Here is a 26165-nt window from a genome sequence, read left to right on the forward strand (position 1 = left end):
AGATGATTAAATACATCAATCAAAAAATTCTAAGCTACAGTATAAACTGCCTAAAGATAGATAGTTCAATGTGGAAAAAGTTAAATAATTCAGAAATAAGAATTAACAGTCCAAAATAGTAATGACGCACTTCCCTACTGACCTGAGTGCATGTGAAATACACAACCTGGCATCTGTAAATTAAATGTATACCAAGTGATCATTTTAAGTCACTTTTAACTGTTTTTAATGGATTTTCCAAAGAGTCCTGTGGAAATGATGAAACATAGGGCCAAAGTCCCTGAAGCTACTATAGACATGGATACAAAATTAAGTATTTCCTGACTCTATGAAATTATCTCACTAAGGTCATCCTAGGGACATGTAAACCAAACATTAAAGCTGTCTGACCAGCGTTTTTGAAGAACAAGCAACTCAACAGTTTGCAGAGCTCTGCTGTGTTATGTAGAGAATACCTTTTGTGACACATGTATTGACAGGGTTAGCGGTAGGATTTTCAAGTTAGTAGCCACACTTACTCAGTGTGGCTAATTTGGTCCTAATTTTATTAGCCACACGCAACTTTCATTAGCCACACATACTAAATACTGGTAGAAACATGCTTCAGTCTTGAAGTTTTTGATGTGATACATTCATAAATACACACACACACACACACACACACACACACACACATATATATATATATATATATATATATATATATATATATATGAGATACATGAGACTATTCATTTCTTTTTTCACTGCAAAGGCTACACAGAAAGTAGACATGATCTTTAAGTAAACTAAACATTTGTAAAAACACATTCAGAGACACACAAGACCTTATAAACATTTTTCAAGAACAGTCAAATCATCATTATCATGATTATGTGATATGGGAAAATTGTTTGAACTCAGACCAAAATAAAAATGAAAAAGAGTAAAATATTGATGAACATGTTACATCCTCATCTATATATACTCTTTTGTTGTTGATTTTGCAAAACCTGTATTGCACTTTATGATCAAGATCCCCAATTGGGATAGGATTTCAATAAAGGCTTACTTCACTTTACTTTACATGCCTACCCTAGTTAAACCCCGATACGGAAAGGTGATGAGCGTATAATAGATCATTAAGTTAGTAAAATTACTTTTCCGATCAGCAAAACTATTAAAAAGGTGTTACAACAATGAGACATTGAAGTTCTCGCGACAGCATCGTTAGGGAAATGGCACGTTTTGCCAGTACCTTCATGAATCTGTGTCCCTCCGTACCCCCATTACCTAAATGGAATAGTCCCACTCCGCACATCCGCCATTGTTATTCTCACTCAAGGCCACGATGCGACGTTGGTTTTCCTTCTCTAAATATGCAATTTCATTTGTTTGACGCTATTATCCTTTCATCAGTAAAGAGTTTTTACCGGTGACTATTACAACTTTCACTGTTATGTCGTTGTTTTCACAAGATGTAGACCGTTTGATATTGCAATGTCGACTTGCTTTTATGTGCAGTCAATGCACATGCCATGCCAGTTAGTTTACGGTTCACACTATGCTGTTGATCGACAGCATACACGACGTCTTTGTTTCACGTTTACTTTTTTCAAGTTATGATTAATGTGGAAATTTCACTAAAACGTCGCTGATCCAGGGATTGTGTAATCAGTTTGATTTGATACTCCGATATGAAATACTGTGTCCGATATGAAATACTGTGTCAATAAAGCTCGGAATCGTCACTGAGTTTTGCTGCTTTTGGCTATGGTTGTCTATCTTTAAATAGTATCAACGTGATCGGAATGCCAGTTCATGGAGATCGAGATCGTGAGAATGTAATTGTAACTGTTTTCTGTATTTTGTCTTCCTTTACAATTTCAAGTAAGTGCTTTAAATAAAGAGTTTTTTATGTTGTCTTTAGCATATCAGTGGAAAAGCATTAAGATTTGGACTGTTTTATCAATTTCGACTATAGAAATCAGCTGTCGCCACGCTTTTGAGATCGTGGCGATTGCCGATGGGTTTTTGTTCGCCACAAACAAGTTTTAGTCGCATTTTGCGACTGTGGCGACCTCTACCGCGAACCCTGATTATTGATGAAGAAGGTGGATATCTTTGATTAACATTGTAAGTGAGTTCTGTTGAATAAGTTGAGACTGTACATACTCAGAGAAAGCACACTGAAGAGACAAATGTTTGAAACTTAAGAAGTTCAAGGTCATCAAAAGCATTATGAGGAATCATGTAACTTTCATTGCACTGTTTACACAGATTGCATAATTGCTATAAATAGCACATGAGGAATCTTACAGCCCAGCTTTACCATAAAAACCCTATCACTTTGACCACTCTTTTAATTGACCACTCTATTTTTTTCCTCAAAAAGTAATTTTATTTTATCCTTACCAAGTCAACCATAAATGGAAATTAGAACTTTCTCTATCTCTATCTCTATTGACTATTTTGAGCAATTTCTTTTAGATAACATACAAGGCACAATAAATGACGGTTCAGAATATGTCAAAGTTGGGATTCAGGAAAGTTGCCTTTACATGTTTTAATCCTCCAAGATGGTAAGCATTTCACTATGAACTGTCAAAAAAGTTGAACTTTCTGATATTCTACACTAAAATTATTTGGCTTTGATGATTTCCTAATTAATTCAATTATTTAAAATCATATTAATTATTTTTTCTGGGTGAATTGATAGGGTTTATACAGTACAAGAATTACATACAATGTAAGTCAAATTTTGACCAAAATGACAAAAAATTCCTTAAAAATACACATTTGCATATTTCATCACAATTTGAACAAATCTAAGTTGGGTTACCCTAGGGACCTGTATACCAAATAACAAAGCTGTCTGACCAGCGGTTATGAAGAAGATTTTTTACCAAAACACCTTTTTTGGCATTAATTTGCCTATTTTCAACAATATCAAAAATTAAAAAAAATAGTTTCTCAAAATCATATTTTTCATCTACACAACAAATATCAAATCAGTAAGTACTGCGGTTCTCAAGATATTTGAGTGGACGGACGCCTCACAAACGGACATACATACATACATACATACATACATACAGACTGACGACGGACGCCGGACGGATACCCATCCCAATAGCTTCTATAGACTATAGTCTATAGTAGCTAAAAACGCTTATCTGGTCTTGTGCTTGTATAACCTCATGGCTGATAATTGTCATAGTATTGAAAAAAATTGAAAGTGAAGAAATTACTGTTTTCAATAGGCATATTTTCCTTGAAATACATGACCGTGTAAAGAATATGTGCTAAAAGTGTTTAAGAGTAAATTTCTTTTCAAAAAATAATTTAATCTGTGACCAAAGGATTTTTATTCTTGAGTTTACAAATTCAAACATTGCAATTTGTTCAATCATCTTGTGCAGTGCAAAATTTATAAAATGACTGAAAAACAAAAAAATTGGCAGAATTACAGTCTTTGTGATGTAAAATTATGGGTTGACATCACGATAACTGTTAATCTGTTTGAAGTACTAATATACTATAATTTAAAAAAGAAAAATTCATGCAGAAACGTAAAATATATTGTCAGCAATGTAGTGTTAATTTTGACTTTACATCAAAATATGCCTTTGCTGGATACCAAATATATAGGGCGAAATATCAGCCATGTTCAGCAAAATCCACACAACAGCATCGATCCTTTTCTAATTTGATTGATTTGCTTATGTTATCCTTGTATGACAGTCAGTACAATATGGAACTTGAACACAACACAGTGAATAAGTATGCTGTAAATGAAATGGTGTGGCTGCATCCACATGCAGCAATAGGAGTGCCTTTGTCTCTCACCCCTCATTTCCAACCTGTCCCATCCCTGAAAAAATAGTTTGGTCTTATATTTACAATGTTAATAATTTCTGTATTTGTTAAAATGTGCGCATCTCAAAAACTTTTGATCATAAACATTTTCATTGTTTTTTATAGCTGACCAATCAGTTAACCTGTTTATTTTGAATATTTGCGCATTTTTCCTCAGTATTTGACATTTTCTGAATACCTTCTTATTCAGTTTGTCATTTTCTAAAAGTTTAAATGCTCCATTGTGTGGTCAAGCTTTCCACAAGCATCAAATGTGGTACTTCATATAGGAGGGTCTGCCTCTAGAGGGCGGGCATCATGAACACTCCTGTGTTTGTTGGTTAATTCCTCCACGTAAACTTCTGATTGTACTGTAAACATTGAACATGGCCGACGTCCGATTTTCCTGTCTAAAACTTTCACTCATTTCGTTCATATGACTCTGAAACTCCAGGAAACGATTGGGAAGAAAGGGTTATCTTGAAATATTGAGGTACTCGCCGATATTTTGCAAAATTAAATGAGAAAAAATGCAAGGAAAATGCCGACAGGCTTACACAATGACAGTTTTCAGACTCGGAGGCATATGATCATCTCTGCAGATTATGCAACAGGCCCAGATCACGTGAGGCCATGAGGGGATATCCACGCAACTCAGTACCAAACACTAGCGCTCACAGAGTGAGCAAACACAAAGTGAGTACCCCTAACGTCAGCTCAGTAGTCTGTAATAGATTGTAGTCAACTAAGAAACCTTGGAGAAAGGCTTAACACTGTGGCTATGCCGCTAAGTCCCTTTTGATTTTTGTCATAGCTCAAAATCGTTCTCCCACACTCAACCTGAGCCATGAACACCCCCACCAGTTTATGATATGACCCATCACAGTGGCATGACGTCAACGGATCTTGACAGACGGAAGTCTTGACAGACGGAAGTTCTTGACAGCAGCATATTGGTTTTCAACTCTAATACCTTCTCTGTCTATAAATAGACACGAGAAGGTAAAAAACACAGTAACAAAATGGTCATCTGGAGGTATATCAAAATGAATTAATGAGCATATGCATTTAATACGGTATTATATTGTTCTTGTTCCATGTTTGATAAAATTGGTCCATGCTTGTCTGAGAAACAGCTGTGGAAGGCTGCACAGATGGAGCCTAATCCATAAATACTTTGTCCACTGGGATTAATAGTCTTAAAAACTGAAAACAAGTATTATATCTTATCTGTTTAGTCTATGAATCACAAGTATCATAAATAACAAGTCATCCCAAATTAGCAAATTAATTTAAACGATAATGCTAAGTGGCACTGAATTCTATTACAGCACTATGAGATCAACATGTGTACCATGTTTCATCAAATTTGATGCAGTATTTCTGGACATATCACATTAATTAGTAAAGTTCATTAAATTTGAAAATTAAAATCTATTAACGTGACACTAATAAACATCTTTATTCACTGTTAAATTGCTTTAACAGTGAATAAAGATGTAAGCTCAACATTTGTGCCAAGTTTCATAAAAATTTGATGAACCATTTCTTGACAGCCTACCTATGAAAATTCATTAAATATACAAATCAGCAGTTAATTGACAGGATACTATAGAAAAACGGACGACGCGCTGAACGTTAACGTTTATTATGGGCAATGGCGAGAGGAAAGCCAAAAATTAATGGGCGAGGCTTGCCAAGCCCATTAATTTGGCTTTCCTCTTGCCCGTGCCCATAAATAAACATTAATGGTCAACGCGGAGTCTGTTATTTCCATTATATTATCAACAAACCCTGAAAAACCATCAAAATTTACGAAAATTTCCCGTGTGAGCGACAACAGGGCCCCAGAACCTGTCAGTGAGTAGTGCGCGCACTGCAAATATTCTGCAAATCCAGAGATTTTTTGAAAAAAGTGTCTAAACTTGGACCACAAATGCTCCATTTTATTTTGTGGTTGACCTTTGTACACATCACATTTTTCGTTTTAGCCGTAAAGTAACTGTGTTTACGATATTATTCATATTCACAGGCATGAAAACAAACCATTACAGTGTATTTGTGGGCAGTCACGTGGTTCAGCTCGACCAATTAAAACGCGATGGACAGGGCATGGTAATATAATGCTACATATCTTTGCACGCCATTCCATTACTGGAATATCAACATTTGTACCACGTTTCATCAAATTTGATGCAGAGTTTTTAGACATATCACACTAATTATGAAAGTTCATAAAATACGCAAATTAACAATTTATTGACATGATACTTCGTAACGTCTTCACACAGTAATACAGTACTGTCAGATCAACATCTGTATCACGTCATAGAATTTAATGCAGTATTTCAGGACACAGCCAACTAATTATGAAATTAAATATAATAATTAGCAGTTAATTAATATGATACTGCTAAATGTCTTTGTACACTATAGAAGGACTATGTGCTGAAGATTTGTACCATGTTTCATTAAATTTGTTGCAGTATTTCTTGACGAATCACCCTAATTACAAAAATTCATCAAAATGTGTAAAGTAGCAATTAATTGACACAATACTGACATATGTCATTATCTGCTATTAGAAATCTGTCTGACCAACATCTGTACAAAGTTTCATCAAATTTGGCCAAGTCGCAACTGAAACAGAGTTCCAATCACTACTTATACAAATTAGCACAAATTATGCATGCCAAACCAAAATGGATGTGCATATGTATGCCACACTGTATTATCCTTGTACCAAGTTTGAAAAGAATTGGTTCACGCATGTCTGCAATATCTGTAGGTTGATGGATCCTGGAGCCCCTGTGGATGAACATCAAATACAGGAAACAAAATGGCTGTCATGCAGCCATTTTGAGTCCGATCACAAAACAAATCTATGTGCATATGTATGACATAGGGAGTAACCCATTTTCCAAGTTTGAATGAAATTGCTCCTGGCATCACTGAGAAATTAGCGTGAACGAACACACCGACATCAAACACAGGAAACAAAATAGCCATCACGTGGCCATATTGGATCAGATCAAAAAATAAATCAATGTGTATGACATAGGGAGTAATTCATATGCCAAGTTTGAATGAAATCGCTCCCAGCCTTGCTGAGAAATTTGCATGAACGGATGCACCCACATCAAATACAGGAAACAAAATGGCTGTCATGCGGCCATATTGGATCAAATAAATCAACAAATCAATACGCATATGTATGACATCCACATAGGGAGTAATCCATGTGCCAAGTTAGAATGAAATCGCTCCAGTCATCTCTGAGATCTCTGCATGAATGGACGACCGCACAGACGCACAAACATGACCAAAGAAGGATGGAAACTTCAGTTTTAAAGTGTGAAGTGTGTTCAGCTGCCCATTGTTCACACAACGCTTACATTGGACAGGAAGTGTACTCGAAGAAAGGCTCAGAGTTGCATATTTTGCTTGCGGGCACTCAGTTAAAGCACAAACAACTGCCATTGTCACCGATGTCTGGTAGTGGTAAGTATCCCTGAGACGTGGCTTTGATCAGAAATGGCTGCAATTGTATCCTTGGTGTATAGCATTGTTGGGTTGTATAGATAGTTGCATGTCTGAGTTACCCATTTCCAGATCTGTGTGTATCCACACGACATCAAAAGCCATGTGTGTCATGCATTTGTAGCTTGTACGGATTTATTCAATTGACTTTGAGAAACAGTTGCAGTTGATCCAGTTTCAAAATCTATAATCAGTTTTACAATATTTATGGCATCGTGAAATGAAAAAATACCGCCAAGGACAGTGTGCTCACATTCGGTTTGAATTGGTCCATTCGAGAAATATTTAAACCAGGAAAAACAAGAATGACAAAAGCAAATAAGGTCTCCAACTTAGGTATTGGAGGTCATCTTTAGGAACATGCATATCAACTTCTATAGCAATGGGACAAGCAGATCCTAAATACATAAGCAAATGTCAACAACGAAAAATAGACAGAGAAGATTTGATAAGAAGAAAAGGTTGGAGTGGGTAAAAAAATGTACAAGGGATCTGGTAAAAAAGTAATGCTACCTCATCAATCTTTTAGACCCTACCCCCTCCTGAATATCAAATGTTCAATCCCTTGGTATTACATAACGCCAGATGACAGGAAATATATGTAAAACCTTGGGGATTTTTAATTAATGCCATGAGTATTATCATTCTAATGTAAACAGCACTTAAGTTAGTTACAGATGGTGAAATGCCTTCCACTGTGGGCGGTGATCACATCTGGAATTATCCTGGATCCAAATTTCTCATCACTTCTTATATGTCTTACAAAGAAAAGTTGCAAAAATTGGTCAGCAATGAAAAAATTCACCTCAGCTTTGTTTTCTGGATCAAATTTTCATACAAATTGATACCAAATATGACAAAATTATGTTCACAGCCTTCAAAACTGTCTCACAACATATCCTGGGTTGGTGTAGGTCATTTAAAGTCCATATATTACCTGATTTTGTTTAATTTGAACTTAATACTATTGTTTAGTAAAAAAGCCATAATACTCAAATAATTAAAAATTATTTTTGGTATTCATTTCTAAAATATTATATTTCATACATAAAACACTCGAAATACTGGTCCTCAGAAAAAATCTGAATTCATATTGGCCGCAAAATGGTCACGTGACATGACGTCATGTGAGGCCATCAGTGCAGTGTGTAGTGACAGGGTCGCACTAGCGCTCGCTACATTCGCAAAATGTGACAGAAAGTGCTGAGTGGCAAATAAAATGTCTTCTTGGTTCGCCACACTCATGAAACTGTGGCGAACTGTCGTCAAACTAAAAGACCCCAGTCAAATTCACGGTGGACAATGTGATACTATCAGGTGATTAAATCAATGTGACAATACTCTCGCTCTCAGCGCCACGTAAGTTTACAATACCCGACCATGGTTGCGTACTATGCGTTCTGTCCAGCTTAGGTACTCATTGCCGAACTCGGCAAGCCATAAAAGTTTTTGTTACCCTTGAACCCAGTTTAGTACCATGTAAGGACTAAAATAATGACATCATCCACCCTAACAGCAGAGAGATCCAGTAATTATGCGAAACTTTCCGAGAAGGGGTCAGTGGTTTACATGAATATTTAATCAGGTCGGCTGCCCCGCTGCCATGCCGTGCACTCAACGAGAGTCGAGAGACCTTATGATAGCTTTTCTACAACTCAGACACAGAAGACGATTATATCATGTACAGCTATTGCTCTCTGAGTGATAGAAATGGTAGCTTTTACCTCTTTTTGATAATATTCTATGGAAAAATCGAGCGATTTGCTAGCCAAGTTGATTGCGATTGAACTTAGTGTTGGATGGCAGCATGGCCATTGCATTGCATGATGCTGAATGCTCCGGTCCCCGTGGTTGACGTTTTCTTTCAATGTGCATGATAAAGAAATTTGTAAGATTTTAGTTAAACTGAAGTGTATTGTGTTGATTTTCAAGTGACTTGCAATCGATAAGCTGTTGATATCGTGCCTTATCCAGCCTGTAGCGAGATCGAGAGCGGTGACCTCCTTTGTTTACAAATTTATGTGTTGTCACTGTTGACATATTTCCTACGTTGCGTTGCGTCTGACGTGTGTCTCTTGCATCTCCACAAGGTGACTGGAAACCGTATTTTGTGAGTTTGAAGCCAATTGAAAACACTATTTTTTAACTTCAATAAACTGGGCATGAAACTCTTATCTCAATACTTTGTGGTTTCTTTCTATCTGAAGACTGCTTTTGGTATGCTTGTCAAAGTATGTGATCCAACTTTGAAAACAGATTGACTAACACAGTATGACTGCGAGACATGATTAAATCAAGGTTGTGTCGATGTCACGAAATGCGTACGACGGTATGACACAGTGTCTGGTAGGTATCAATGAGTCGGAGAGCCCGCGTACCTGGTCCGGCTAGGCTCCACTATACTGTGAAGATCGGTGGAGATACACGAATCAACCTGACTCCATTACAAAATTAGTAATCCTGCGATACAAACAAATATGGTCAAGAGAAAAAAACTTTCACAGATCGTTTTGTTGGTCTTTCAACAAGGAATGAAGGTTCAAGGAACTAATGCAGTGCGAATATCAGTAGTTATTTCCGGAACGCGGGAAGGTCGTTTGCTGTGCCAGTACTGTCGGATAACGTTGGAGAAGCAGATCAAAACTCCAGCAACGATGATTATATTGAGGTACATCACGGACAAAACGGCCCCGGCCACTACAGCTGCAGGGAAGGTGATGTTGACTAATTGTACCGGTAAACTTTCGACAAAAATAGCGTGTATGCACTGTGCATACAGCAATGTAGGTTTATTTTACGTGCATGACACAGTGGACAACAACAAGGGAAATAAATAATCGTGGTTTCATCTGTTGTTTATTACATAAATGTCAAAAATGATTTTTTAAGCGTTTTTAAAACAATGGGCAAACACAAGACATTTTAGTGCGATGCCGAGTACAACGTGGCGTGTATACCGGGTGCTCTCTTCTCATTACCCAGGCTGTTACTCAGACTCGTATATCGGCATCTGATGACAGACTGAGTTTCACACAGCCGCTTTAAAAAATTTCGTTTGGGCATATTATCATAAAATCGAAGGCCTAAATGATTCTTATTACTACCTATCTCTGTTTCCCACTTGTGAAGGCTCGGGTGAACCTGGGTCTGAAGGTATTTTGTCGCTTGGCCCATTGATCCGCAGGTTGGGGAGATCCTCGCACCTCGCTGGCTCAAAACTTATACGGCCGTGGCTCTGAATTTCCTGAACAATAGTACCGTAGAGCCCAAGACTCCTCATTATCATCTGAATCATACACTCCGAGTCCAAAAACTATCTCTTCATTTGCGCTTGCCGAGTTTAAATTTGACGCCATTGTTGCTTGTGTATGTACAGCAGGAGGCATAGATTGATTTGCACAACGATTGCCTCACGTGACGTCACAGATGAGGGCGTGGTTCAAACAGAGATTTTTTTCTCAAGCCGTGAATTTATAGCAAGATTGCATTTATTTATCAACAGAAATGAATAAAATGATACCAGCCTTTGACACATGACTCCAATAAGAGTTATAGTAAAAAAATAAAAAATATTTTTTCAGAGGTAATATGGACTTTAAGGTCACAAACTGAGAAAATTACCTAAAATATACAAATTTGGGGGTTTCCAAACACTTTGAGCAGAAAATTTATCTAATAACATCCCTCGGGACTTTATACCAAATTACAAAGCTATCAAACAAGTAATTTTGAGGACAAGTTTTCTTGACCAAAAATGACAATATTGTCTTAAAAATACAAATTTGTATATTTCAGGACAATTTCCACATATCTAAGTATTGTCATCTTTGTACATCTGTGTACCAAATACAAAAGCTGTCTGTCCAGGGGTTTTAAAAAGAAAATACTGTTAAGATTTTTTGACCCAAAACCCAAATTTGAGAGCGATTGGGCAGGCAGTTTCAGAGACGAAGAAGTTTTACTGAAAATGAGAAAAATCACCAAAAAATTCAGTAAAAATACAAAATTAAGGATATCTTCACAATATTCATAAAACTGTATAAAGTTCACCTAAGGTACTTGCACACAAATTTTCAAAGCAATCAAAACAGCGGTTCTGGAGATATTAATTCTTGACCATTTTCACATTTTGTGAGCTCATTTGCATAATTTTGGCAATGCAGACTTCATTTGAACAAAATCCCATCTATAGCCCAGGATGCATCCACACACCAAATACCAAGCTGGAATGTGCAGCGGTTTGCGTGTTTTTGATGTTGACGGACATACTGTACATACATACATACACACACAAATACAGACGCCATCGACTTCAGCTTATATGATAAACTCACATTGGTATAACCAAATGTAAGCTAATAAAAACGCACTGCACAAGTAAAATCATAAATTCATATGATCATATGAATAGAGTACATTATGTATGTATGATTAGGGTATACCGTATACAAGTCCAGGTCATTTCCAAAATTGGCGATGCTATACCATAATATTGTTTCCCTATCATTAGCCAATCAGCGGCCAGCACGCGTTCAGAAAAAATTGCATTTCCTGGCAATCTCCACATGCATCCATGGTTACGTACACCATAGTGTGTTGAACTCTGTTTAACTCTATTTTGCTAAGAACTCCTCTGCTGCACCATTCACATAACTTTCTTGTGTATTACCGTAGATCCGTGCCAAAAATATTGTCAGTTGTCAAAGAGGGGTTTTGCTAAAACACTAGGGATTGCACATTTCACGGGAATACGGATGTTGTTTGTGAAATAACAATTAATCGTACCATATTCTGTCATAAAGTTGTGTGGCCACTATGTCAACACATATTGCGTACCATTTTTAGTCTGGCTCAGACAACCAAACCCCATATATCGCTGTGATCCCCGGACTCTGGCCTGAAGTTCTGTGAAATATTAATTGTGCACCCACACAGATTGTTCAGAAAACTCCATTTGTATCAGAGATGGCAGCTATCAAAAATTCTCTGTCATAATGTCAAAGTTATGTGGCCACTCTGTCAACACATTTTCAAAATTGCATACCATTTTAATTCTGCGTCGGACTACCACAACATAGGTATCATTTTAAAGCTTTGACATCGCTTTTACTTCTTGCATATGCCATATGTGTACCTACACAAATAACCTTGAAAACAGTATTTCTAATAGACATGACAGACATCTGCAAACTGATTCTCAGTACTTGAGAGAAATCGAAAATTTGGGGGTAGAAATGAATCATAAATATTTCAAATATTTTTTCACTTATCGGACTGTGTTGTTGATCTTCTACAGAACACATGGATTATGTTGACAGTCGAAATTTGTCCAAATTCATAAGACAGAGGTTCAATAAGCAGTCAAAAACTGCCGATCACACTTGGCACATAATTTTGTGACCTGGCATGACCTGTACTTTATTATTGACATAATCTGGTCGATGATTGGCTAAAAGTTGGAATACAGTATCATAATGAGTCGCCAATTTTGGAAATGACCCAGACTGTATACCATGTGGTTCAAAGGTTGCATGTGATGTACAGTGCATAACAAACACCCAAACAAACATGGTGGCCCATGCTGCGACGCTCGAAGTTGTTGAAGTTTTGTGCGTTTGCTGTTGAAGTAACTCAGTGAAATTTCACATTGTGTTCTCAGAAAAACCTGGTATCTTTTTTTTTCAAACTACTCTTCATTTCGGAATTGAATGCATGTCTGTAAATTTCCTTTGCAGGCATTCATTTCGGAATTGAATGCATGTCTGTAAATTTCCTTTGCAGGCATGCTCTGCCAACTGTGCAGTAAATACAACATTCAGTCACACAACAGCTTTGGGTGTTTGGACTCAAGTACTGGGTACCCATATTACCAAGCTGACTATTAACAAACAAGTAGCAACAGAGGGTTACAGAAATGTCATTGGTTTGGAATGTGACTTGAAAGAGAACTGGAAGAAACTGAACTAATATATATATATATATATATATATATATATATATATATATATATATATATATATATATATATATTATATATATATATATATATATATATATTATATATATATATATATATATATATATATATATATATATATATATATATATATATATATATATATATATATATATATATATATATATATATATATATATATTATATATATATTATATATTATATATATATATACGAGCAGGACGCAGAAGCAGCCAAAATAGCCTATAAACTTGAATTAGACGATCGCATAGAAAAAATAGCACAGAAGGAGGCATATATATCACCTTAAAGACCATAAACCCACATTCAATGATCATCGACGTCAACCCAACCAAATCAGAAATTGGCATGGTAAGCAAGCAAATCCTCGATAAAATTAATAAGCCAATCATCAATGCCACGAACATCAACCTGTGGAAGAACACATCAGACGTCCTTAAATGGTTCAACAATCTAGAGCATAAAGAGACGCTTTCCTTGATAAGCTTTGATATATGCGAATTTTACCCATCGATCAATGAAGAGTTACTGACCAAAGCCCTAAATTTTGCCAGCAAATACCGCCAAATAAGTAGTGACGAACGTGACATCATCATGCAGGCCAGGCGCTCATTGTTATTCGAAACCAACATACCATGGGAGAAGAAATCGTCATCTGACCAATTCGACGTGACCATGGGTTCATTCGACGGAGCGGAAATATGTGAATTGGTCGGTGGTTGTATATACTGTCTCTACTCACTGAAAAGTACGGCCAAAATGTCGGGCTTTATAGGGACGACGGGTTAGCAGCTTTCAAGGGAAAACCGCAAGAGATTGAAAACATCAAGAAAGGAATCTGCGAAATCTTCCGCAACAACGGTTTAAAGATCACAGTTGAGGCTAACCAAACCATTGTCAATTTCCTGGATGTGACGCTAGACCTGAAGAGTGGTAAGCACACGCCATACATGAAACCGGGTAATGTGCCATTGTATGTACACCGCAAATCTAATCATCCACCATCCATCCTGAAAAATATCCCTGAATCGAGACTGTCTAAAATATCATCAGACAAAGAATCTTTCGACAACACCAAATCTGCATACCAGGATGCCTTGGATAAGAGTGGGTACCATTACAATCTTACATACAAAGAAGAACCACCTAAAAGGAAAAGAAATAGACAAAGAAACATTACGTGGTACAACCCCCCTTACAGCAAAAGCGTGGATACTAATATAGGAAAATGCTTCCTTAGTCTGATCGATAAGCATTTCACCAAATCAAATCCTTTGCACAAAATCTTTTCGAGAAATACACTAAAAATCAGTTATAGTTGCATGAGTAATATTGGTACAATAATAACAAACAACAACAAGGCTAAATTAAACAACTTAAACCCCAGTGAAGAGAATAAGACAAACTGCAACTGCAATAATAAATGCCCGATGAATGGTAGTTGCAATGATGAACACATAATATACCAAGCGGAAGTCATTACATCGGACACAAAACAAACTTACATCGGACTATGTGATACAACATTTAAATTTAGATATAGAAACCATATTTGCTCGTTCAAAAACCAATGCTATAAAAATGCAACTGAGTTAAGTAAATATATTTGGAACTTAAAAGACCAGAACATTGAGTATGAAATCAAATGGAGAAAGGTAAAACAAGCTAAGCCATACTCCAATACCAACAAGAAGTGCAACTTGTGTTTGTGGGAAAAGTTTTTATCATATGTAGACCAACCATGGCAACGCTCAACAAAAGAAATGAGCTAATTTCGTGCTGCAGGCACTCTAAAAGATTTCTGCTATCCCACATAAATTAAACACGTATACGCGCGCGTAAATACGCGCATCACGATATGTTCCATTCAGAATGCCTTTGTTCTATTTTCTCATTACTCTAGAATGTATTGGTTTGTATTTGGCAGTTGCCTGATGACTGCATCGCAAGATGCACGAAACTCTGAGTAGCGAATAAATGTTTTAATCTTATAATCCAGCTCCGGACTTTCATCTATATATATATATATATATATATATATATATATATATATATATATATATATATATATATATATATATATATATATATATATATATATATATGATATACCAGTACATGTAATTAAAATTAGGTTTAAATAAAAAAGCATAAAAAGACTATTTTATCCTGTGGGTGGTGATTCTTTTCTGATGTTACAAAGTGATTTGTATTGCAAAATTAGCATAAATGCAAATTTACAAATGGATATTGTTATGTAAATTAGCCAATACTGTTTCATAAATTCCTGGGGAAAATAATGTATCCTGATATATATAACTAATTTATACCTTGATACAGGCTGGCAATCTTGGAAAGGTGCCTGTTGTAAGCACATCAACAGCATGTGGAATGGAAAAATTTGGAAGTCTGAAAAGAAAATCAAAAGATGCAATGAAATAACTGAATACAGAAAGCACATACTTAGGGGCCGTAGATAATTAAAGCATGCCCATGGTAAACAAAACTAAGTGCGTTTGGCCTCAACACCCCCTCCTAAAAGAAAGTTTGGAAGTGCCAAAATCCAACGCAGCCTCATTCTGTATCATATACCTACAATTGGTAACCACGTGGCCATGAATAGTGTTTTCAATTGGGTTCAAACCCACAACATACAGCATCCAGTCACATAGAGGGGAAGCGACAGACAAAAATACTTGGCAAAATCACGCATAACGCACACGCTCCCACTACCCCTGGCATACCCCCTCTAAAATCAATCTTTGTTCAGCGCCAACGCAATGTATACAAAATGGTTGTTATTATTTTACACCGTACTCTGAACCACATGTATGTCAAAAGAATGGCTCAGGTGCTGCACTGGCCTGGTACATTACAAACAGTATAGCGCAATATTTTGCGATACAGTAAAGAGTGGAGCAAGATGTTGATATGAAAACATGTAGTGTGATTTTTGCGCATGGTAATCGAAATACAGCTAAACACCCTGCCCTAAATGCAGAAGTTATGTTTGCTGTGCGCATGTTTTAATTATGCACGGGCCCTTAACGCAGTCAAAAAGCACTAAATATTTTCGTTTTTAAGACTCCATGTTTTACTTTACATGCTATATATACATAAAGTCTCCTGTTTTCACTTCAAGTAATTCTATATTAACCCTTTTCCTACCAAGTCAATATTTCATCATCAGGTCAAGATGGTTAAAATTAAGGAAACACAACATATTCCATATGGTGTATTTTAACATAATACTGTACATTTGAAGGCTGTTGAAAACATAAATACTGTAAACTTGATTTTTTTGGGACTAAAGATGCTATAAAATACCAAACCAAGTGGGTGAAAATACTCCATGTTTTGGCTCAATACCAATTTTTAGTGACTTGGCTGATGGGGAAGTGATACTGTCTGGCAGGAAAAAGGTTAATGTTTCACAGCCTTAGTAAAAGTTGCTAAGTGGTTTGGTATCACCATGGAATCTTAGTTTGCAGTACCAAAGTTTGAACAAATACATGCAAAGTTTGTGGTCCATGGATCAGTATCAATGTAACTTCAGGAATTCTCTACTCTAGTTTGTTAGTTTTTGCATACACAGGTGCAATGCAATTTACTAGTCTATCACACTGGTGGAAAGGCCAGGTTGAAAGTAAAAGAGCAAGAGTATTTGGCCGTTTGACATCATAAATGCTTATCCCTGTGTACCTACCTGTCTTCTCCTTATGGAAGTATTCATATAATAATGTACCATGTTTTATAACTTTATTCTAATTTTTTATTACTGAAATACAGGTATGTATCACCATTATTTTTTTCAGAAAATGGTACTGTAATTATTGTTCCTACAGTCAAAATAGCTAAGCAATGATATGTGTCAATTACCTGGCATTCACAAGAACTTCTCTTGCCATTCTGGCTAGCTGATCAGCAGTGTCTACAAACAACATGGCTTGTTGATCAAGAAAATTGGATATTGTCTGGAAAAAAGGATTGAATGATCTATTAATTTTCCACCATATGTTTATTGTCAAGTCCATATAATTAATGTGATTAGAAAAATAAAAGATCTAAGGGATGTTATGATTTATGCAAGAATCAAACAAGCTTGGAGACAACAATCAACATTTGACATTATCACGTCCCCATTACAGTGATGAAATTGAACAGATAAATTTCCAATGAATTCTACAGGACCACATATCACTAAGTATCATCTTGGTACGTTGAATTGAATTCCTCTCACCAAATGCCTACCATTGTTTGTTTGAGAAACAACACATTGAAAATAGCTTAAAAGCTTCCAGTGAGTATAACAGGTGAAACATTGTACTTCAACAAAACCGATTTTGGAGCATCTCTGCAAATTAAAACAATTCGTATGGAAACCTCTTAGTAATGCCCTTGTTAGCAATATCTATGTAAGAAGCATCGCTGATCAATGACATCCCCCCATTTACCAACTTTAGCGATGATTTACAACAGTATCTGTAAACTGTATGGTTCTATTAACTATCACTGATCAATGACATCCCCACATTTACCAACTTTGGCAATGATTTACGACAGTATCTGTAAACTGTATGGTTCTATGAACTATCGCTGATCAATGACATCCCCACATTTACCATTTTCAGCAATGATTTACAACATATCTTTAAACTGTATGGATCAATGACAATCTGTGTGCGAGATACTGTACCCTGTATTATTCTAAGAAATATTGCTGATCAATGACTTACCCCACATTTATCAACTTTAGCAGCACTGTTTGCCCATTTCACTAATGCTAGCAATCTTACAAACTGCTGTCTGGTCCGACTTGCAAATTGAACAATTTCAATTTTTCTGAAAAAAAAACCAGCATGATTTCGTGTCAAACTTAAGGTCTAGGTTGATACATTTATATACAATGTAACTTAATAGATATCTAATAGCTACATAATGGACCTCTTAGGCGTCAATGAGGATATGAAATTGATTTTTGTCAACAAATGCTAGATAAGAAATCCAATTCATGGTATTCAATGGAAATGTAATACAACAGGGGTTTTGCCAAAGATTTGAGAAAATCGTTAATGGCTTTGCAATATCTGTACCATTTCTGTCGTCTCATATAGGATTGCATTGGTATTCCAAAGGGAAACCTGGTAACATTACTTTGACATCCCAAGTAAAATTTAAGGGATACCTATCATATAATTTTAGGGTAAAGAGATATGATCAGAGGTTTACATGTAAGGTCTTTTAGGGTCACTGCAGTTCAAAGTATTATCTTTGTACACTAATGTTAGAAACATTAATTTCACCTGACATCACTTGGCTTTTACAAGTCTGATTTGATGCACAACGGTAACAAAGGGTCCAACAAGTCATTCTAAATGACACATTGATTTGATTTGATAACTAAAATGATTGGATAAATCATAACTGAAAGCCCAAATAATGCACCAATAAGAATATGTGACTACTAAGCATATGTATATACACTCAAAGCTACACATCATAGCACCTTTTCTTTGTGTCAAGTTTAAATAGAATTGGTCTTGGCATGTCTGAGTTACGGCTCAAGTCTGACAAAAATTAAAACAAGATAGCCACCAGACGGCCATATTGAATGACATCACATAAAACTATTGACATGCATTTGCACTTCATGCTACAACACCCTCGCAAATGACTGACAGATACTAGATAGCTATTTAAGATCATATCACGAAAAAACTTCTCTACACCTGTATGTCTTCACACATTGCAAAAAGGTATTCTTTCACATGGTTCTGTATATCAATAAATCAATTGCTCAAAGCAGAGGGGTGGCCGACAGGGGTAGATCCCTCAGTAGATTACCCTGTAATCCCCCACTAGATAACCCTGTCTGGCAAGCTGTATTTTTATGTGATCTTTGTATGGTAAATTGCCATCTTGGGCCTGATATGCTTGTTAGTCCATGCCTGACAAAGTGTAGAACAGGGACTTATGGATTTGGATCTGTTCGTCTGTCTGTCTGTCCATCGAACCATTTAAGTGCTGCTTCTCAGATATGAAACTTTAAATTCTCAGCTTCAACTAAATTTTATATTTTTTGTATAAACAAGTGCCTCAGTAATTACTGATCAAAGTCTCCTTATCATCAGTGAACCTGCTTGGCAATTAGCAAGTTTACTTACTGTCTGGATAACTCATACAACCACTTTAATTATTGGATATCCTGAATAAGATGTGGGCAAATACTTACCTTTCCATATCTGTTTTTCTTGGCAACCTACAACATACAAGAAAAGAAATGGTTATTTGTATCACTGGTATTTTCTTATTGGTTTGCTCTTCAGTGGACATAAGAAGGAAAAATTTATGACCAATGGATACTTTGTTTCAGCTTCATGGCCTCTATCCTGTACTTTTCTTGTTTCTACTTAAATGAGTGTACACCTTTAATTTCCCATATTGAACAACCAGTCTTTTGGAATTGCCTTTTTAAATATTTCCTTCAATATCAATTTTTCCTTTATCATTTCATAAAACCAACCTGTTTACAAACACATCAGACATACAATTTGAATCAACATTGATGTATTCTCTAAATTCAAGGTGCTGTTATATCATTTAAGTAACTGGGTGCTCTAAATAATGTGTTGGAACTATATTATTTGGAGTATAAAATTCTTTTATTTTTACAACTTGTTCCCTCTTCTTGTTCAAAGTTGTCCAACACAAAAGCACTTAATCATAAAATGTTGGAAGATTATTTGCAACAAATTGCACTCCTTTTTTACCTTACTTTATACAGAAAGTGTAATTTGGAGCTGTATTATTCCAGTACGACAGCCTTGGTTTCTGTCTAACTGTAAGTGAATATTGCCATGTATCTACATCTTAACCTTTTCACCCCCAATTCCCTGTTTAGGCCGCGTTCAAAAAAGTGGTGGGGGGGGGGCTGGAGGAATTCAGGGGGGGGATTCGAAAATTTTGGGGGTAGTCGAGGGGGGACTTGAAAGTTTTTGCTCTGCCTACAGGGGGGGGGACCTGAAAATATTTGACTCCCAACATTTTGATGTCGTCCAATGGTTCTAACGTTAGTAATAATTAAACAAAATCTAAAACCATTTTGTCATATTTTATGTCTTTAATCTCGAAAAAGTTAAAAATGTATGAATGCCATTAAATTTTCGTAGAACAAGTTGGCCTTGTAATGGGGCAGGAGCTACAACTGTTGATAATTTTTCAATATTTCTATGCAATGTATCAAACACAGTTTCTTGGTGTCTCTCTACAGCATGCTGAAAAACACAATATTCAGTTTGTCAACAAAGTCTGTTTGTCTAAATATTGGTGATAATTGAATGATGCAAATGCACGGTACACGTAGGCTGTGTTGGCAAGCTGAAACTGGACAGCTCAACATGCTGTAGGGTGTAGAACAAGAATGCAATTGTATACACTGAACAAAAATATTGTCAAAATAAAATGTTAATACAACTACTGCCCTGCTACTACACACTGGCAGTGACAGTGATACATGTAGCTCTGACTCCGATGTAGTTTAACCCTTTTCCTGCCAAGTCGGTGAAAATCCGCTTGAAATTCGGTGTAGCCAGAATCTAAGCACTGGTGACCGTTATTCTCCCAACCCGGTGGAAATCGGGCCCTTTTTGGGTACCCCCTTTCCTGCCAAGTCGACGGCACTACGTTTTGCTATCCCCTGTGCGTTTAGGGGTCATCCGAGGAGAGGTTTTCTGACAAGGAACGCCTTTTCCCCTCGAAATGGGTTCACAGGGAGTCGATAGACAGGGAAAGGTGCAGAAACCTGTCCGCCAGTCCCCCACACCCGAGGGGGGCTGGGTTTTTTTTACCGCTTTTTAGCGGACTTGGCAGGATAGCATGGTGACGTTTTCTGGCGGAGTTGGACGTACTTGGCTGCCTGGCACTATAGAGATTGCTGCCGAACTTGACCAACTCGGCAATGCTAATCTAGAAGGCTACCTCTTGTAAACGACGATACCATTACAAACTGGTGTCCGACGTACTAAGCTGGGCTTCAGCTCTGCAAGTTCAAGCCAGGCAACGTCCTTCACCGCCTTGGCCGTGCCATTCAATGGACGTAGCTTTGGATTTTTTATTTATTCCATCGTCCGAAGTATTGGCTCTGGTTTGCAGGCAAACGTATCCTCTTGCCGACGCATTGGTAACTACGTACGCTGTTTGCGTACAGAGAATTCAAAAGGTGACATAAGGTCAATAAGCTACGGGGATACCGCCTGCACTGAGCAGGGACTGCTTTTGTTATGCAAACCAGCTAGCAGTACAATATGGCTGCCAGGCATGTGGACACGTCGATAGCTAGAACAATGGAAGCATATTGCGTTGCACCCGTGCATCGCAAAAGTGAACTGAAGACTTGGGTGTAGTGACTGGTTATCACTGGTTAGCTGCAGCCCAAGCCATGTCGGTACAAACCCGTACCTGACTGAGGACCACTCGATTAAGTCAGTAATGAACGGTAACACTCGTAAACCAACTCCCAACTGAGCTGGCTAAACTACGTGGAGCTGTGCTTCAATGGCTCAGCCATGTCGTTAATACAACGGCAAAAACGTAGTTTTTGTGCTACACTGCCAAGTTGTTGAAGGTACGTATTCAATTGACCCTACCCTGGGGAAACAGGACAGGTTTGCCGGTGCACTGCACCCCTAGCACGACCCCAGGGTCTCTGACTAACAGACGAGTGAGGTGATGTTTGTGCCTAGCGGACGTGCGCAATACTGAAGGAGTTTATTTCCGAAAAAATAAACATGAAACGGCAATAAAATGACGCACTCCCAGGGGCAAACAAAGCCGGTGACCTCAATTTTTTTCTGCAGTAACCCTTGAGCTCCTTCCCCTGTCTACGGGCATGTAGAAATTATTGAAGTCTAACACGTATAAGTACGGCTAAAACTACCCTGAAAATGGGCGATTTCTGCCAAATGCCTGGCAGGATAACATGCAGGAGAGCCAATCTTTTGCAGGCACATATTATGGGGCGGTTTTCTACTGACTTGGCGAGGACAACGGACAAGGGCGCTCGGCAGGAAAAGGGTTAAGAAGAGTTTCGGTCATAGGACACTCAATTGACAGTGAAACATACATCACTTGTACACAAGATCCAGCCAGAGAGCAACACATAGAAGACTAGGGGACTAACAGTTACCATGGATTTTGAATTCTGGCATATGAGAACAATCAAATATTAGAGAAAAAAGATGGGGTCACCACATTTGATCTTATACAAATGTACGATGAAAAAAGTCAGTTTTTCTAAAATCACTTAAAATCATATATAAAACCATTCATTTCAAGTTCATGCAGTGAATGAAATTTTCACATCTCATTGTACCAATAACACAAAAGTAAAACTTTGAACAGTAAAGACTTTAATTTAAATGGAAAAATGTGTGACTAAATGGAAACTTTATTTTTTATCAAATTTGCCATTATTACACCCAAAATTTCTGAGATTAAAACATTAATTTCATGGAATATTTTGACCTTCCAGTATTTTCAATTTTGTAAAACATTTTATCAGTGGCATCTAAGTTGTATATGTCTTGTACTTTTGAAAAAAAAATTTGGTAGGTCACTGTGCTCATTTTTTCACAATTTGGTTAAACGTAGCTAGGAATACACAATTTTCATACTCTCTCATGATTGTCATTTTGTGTGCTTTTCAGCTGGTGCCATTGAACTGGCCAGAGTTGGATAAACTCAAGTCGGCTTAGACTGAGAAATCCAAAAAGTTCACTGATGCATTTAAAAATGAATCAATTCAAGAACTTGCCCTAGGTATATAGCTCTACAACCTGCTGATTAGAGATAGTGTTGAACATCTGTGTGCAGAACGACACATTACATATTTTTTTTACTATGTGTGCATTCCTAATAAATACGCGGCTATATGGTAATTGGGGGGGGACTTGAAAATTTTTGAGGGTATTGAGGGGGGACTTGAAAATTTTTGAGGGTATTGAGGGGGGATCTGAAAAAAAATAAGATTTCAATCGCGATTCCTCCAGCCCCCCCCCCTCACAATTTTTTTTTGAACGCGGCCTAGAGGTCCGGACTTACCATTGATAACAATGTGTTTGGACCAAACCATGGTGGTGAAAGGGTTAAAGCATTGATCATTCCATCCATACCTATCAGCTATAAACAATTACGCTTTATTTCAGTTTATTTATCAAAACTGATTACCTCTTTCTTTTCACAACAGAAATTCATTCAACAGCTGAGTTACCTCTTTTAGTATGTCTCTAATCTAGAAGGAATATACACTATTTTTAGAAAGCAAAATTTCTTAATAAAAATCTATTGCTGCTTCAAATACAGTGTATCTCTTATTATTTTATAAGATTCTCCCTTTGCATGTAAAATTCATTTCATGTAAAAATATTATGAACAATTTTAGACCAATTACCCGGAAGACTTCATAATACTTATTTTTAACCAAATTGCTGAAAATCTTGCCGTAAAGGCCAAATGGTAGGGAAACTTATCCGATGAAGGTACCACAAGGTAGCTACAAAATTGTAGCTTTACGGTGAGGCAGTTGGTGAGTTTTGGTTTTTGCGACCTCGCTCACCAGAAGCGCTACAATGCTGAAGGCCCTGTAGCATTCAAAATAAGCGCGTCTCGCATGATGCGGCATTTTGATGCGAAACCCCACATATATACTGCATTTAGTCGTACCGGTTTATCACTACTGAAGACTAAACACTATACTACATTAACTACATCTTTTATTGGGTTTGGTATTTGTTCAAACATGTCGATTGCGTTCCAAAAACATTTCTGGGAGCCGCAATTAACTTCCAGTTATGGCAGCTCCCTAAAACACGCTCAATGTTTTTGGAACGCGATCGATGTTTTTGAACTAATACCAAACCCCATAAACGACAATGTTAATGTAGTATAGTGTTTAGTCTTCAGTAGTGATAAATTGGTATGACCAAATGCAGTAATTATGTGGGATTTCATATCAAAATGCCACGTCACGTGCAACGTGCTTATTTGAACACTACAGGGCCTTCAGTATTGTAGCTACTGTTGAGCAAGGTCGCAAAAACCAAAACTCACCGACCGCCTCACCCTAGAGCTACAATTTTGCAGCTAACCACAAGGCACAACACAGACTCAGCTTTTGCCATTTTCAAACTGCAGATGAAAGCACTGAAGATCGATGGAATGGTTGACATATGGACTACCCATGTGAAAGTCACCCTAAACGTTATAAATTCAGTCTTCTAATCTTTGTACAGAGATATGTCTTCATGGTCTAACCCATAAATATTTCTTGATGTCCCCATTTTTGTATCATTCTTTTCTCCCAATCCTGTAATCATTCTCATATATGGACATGCTCATTGTCCGAAATAAAGAATTAATAATAATAATAATAATAATAATAATAATAATAATAAAGACTCACGGTAATATTTTGGTGTGTACGGAGAACAATGAAGCTACTTACAATTCTGCTAGAACAGTAATCTCATGATATGTCTTCTGTAATAGGAACTCGATCAACATCGAGAGTGACACAGTGTTGGAGGCTCCTGGTCCACCACCAGCACCCCCTGGTGTAGTAGCTTGCGTTAAAGCCATCTGGTTCTGACTTTCTATGGGGGGCATGGTGCTCTATTTTGCAAAAATGGTAGGTAAAATGTCGCGAATCGCCTCTATCGAGTATCGTTAGTCAATTACGCACCAGTGCCGTCGGCAAAACACTGTGTTTTAATTCATATCTACCGTAGTAACTTATATGCACGATCTGCCGTAGATTGTAGAAAATGATTGTCCACAGGTTTGCTGTAGGGTTTCGATTCGCTGTTACGATATTCACCAAAATGATAAGCTTATCTATCCGGAAATGTTTTGTCCTAAGTTCTGGAAAACCTGCAGACCAACGACAACTCTAGTCCAATGAAGACTGAGGCGCAGATTGCGGTAACTCGTTGAATTTCACGGTAATATGACACCTTATCCCAAGAGAAACACAATAAGCTCCGAAAAGGCGTTACGACTTGAGTGCAAATGCTTGCAAACTGAGATATACATACTCACATGTATCACATCGTATTGACACGTTCCGGTGATACGCGCATAAGAGCAAAATGAAGAGCTATAGTTTGTTTGGTGGTAATTTATTCACTCCAGCCTTCGCTATTTTATTCGCTACACCACAGGCGGCCCAATCACTATTAATAAGCTTATTATTGAGTTTCTTAGTTTTCTCTGTCAGTGTAAGCCCCTCTCCTTTTCTTCATGCTCTGACTGATCGTAGTAAATAAAATAAATTACTATATAGCCTAACCTATAGCCTCTTGACTCTTTATTTATTTTACACCCCATTACAAGGACGCTTATCTCTCGTATACACATCTTGTATACACATCTTGTAATTAATTAGTCAACAAAACTAATTATGCTAATCCGTGGACTTATCATGGGTTGGTCAACATTGCAAAGATAGAGATGTAAATGAAAAAGTTTAAGTTACCTTTCCTATCTTTCGCGATGTTGACTAACCCGTGAAATCCCTGATAAGTCCACAGATTAGCATAATTAGTCATGTTGATTATTAATTACATGATGTGTGTATATGAGAGATAAACGTCCTTGTAATGGGGTGTAAAATAAATAAATAGTCGAGAGGCTAGGTTAGACTATGAAGTCATTTATTTTTATTTACTACAATCAGTTAGAGCATGAAGAAAAGGAGGAGAACTGATAGAGAAAACTGAGAAAAACTCAATAATAA

The 26165-nt window shown here is 37.0% G+C and overlaps 1 protein-coding gene across 4 annotated transcripts in view; it reads right to left on the reverse strand.

The window, feature by feature from the left end:
• Positions 1 to 25523, reverse strand: part of LOC139118329 (mediator of RNA polymerase II transcription subunit 14-like) — an 85872-nt gene extending 60349 nt beyond the window's left edge. For 3 of the 4 annotated variants that reach the window (XM_070681592.1, XM_070681589.1, XM_070681590.1), the window contains exons 1-5: positions 24876 to 25523; positions 19608 to 19634; positions 18112 to 18217; positions 17255 to 17349; positions 15706 to 15784 (exon numbers count right to left, since the gene is read on the reverse strand). In XM_070681592.1, coding sequence (XP_070537693.1) covers positions 15706 to 15784; positions 17255 to 17349; positions 18112 to 18217; positions 19608 to 19634; positions 24876 to 25036 — 468 coding nt within the window. In that variant the 5' untranslated portion in view covers positions 25037 to 25523. The remainder of the gene's footprint in view (positions 1 to 15705; positions 15785 to 17254; positions 17350 to 18111; positions 18218 to 19607; positions 19635 to 24875) is intronic. The other variant, XM_070681588.1, reaches the window with a different exon arrangement.
• Between the last annotated feature and the right edge of the window lie 642 nt (positions 25524 to 26165).

Source organism: Ptychodera flava, chromosome 19, assembly GCF_041260155.1.
Source record: "Ptychodera flava strain L36383 chromosome 19, AS_Pfla_20210202, whole genome shotgun sequence".
Lineage (NCBI taxonomy): Eukaryota > Metazoa > Hemichordata > Enteropneusta > Ptychoderidae > Ptychodera > Ptychodera flava.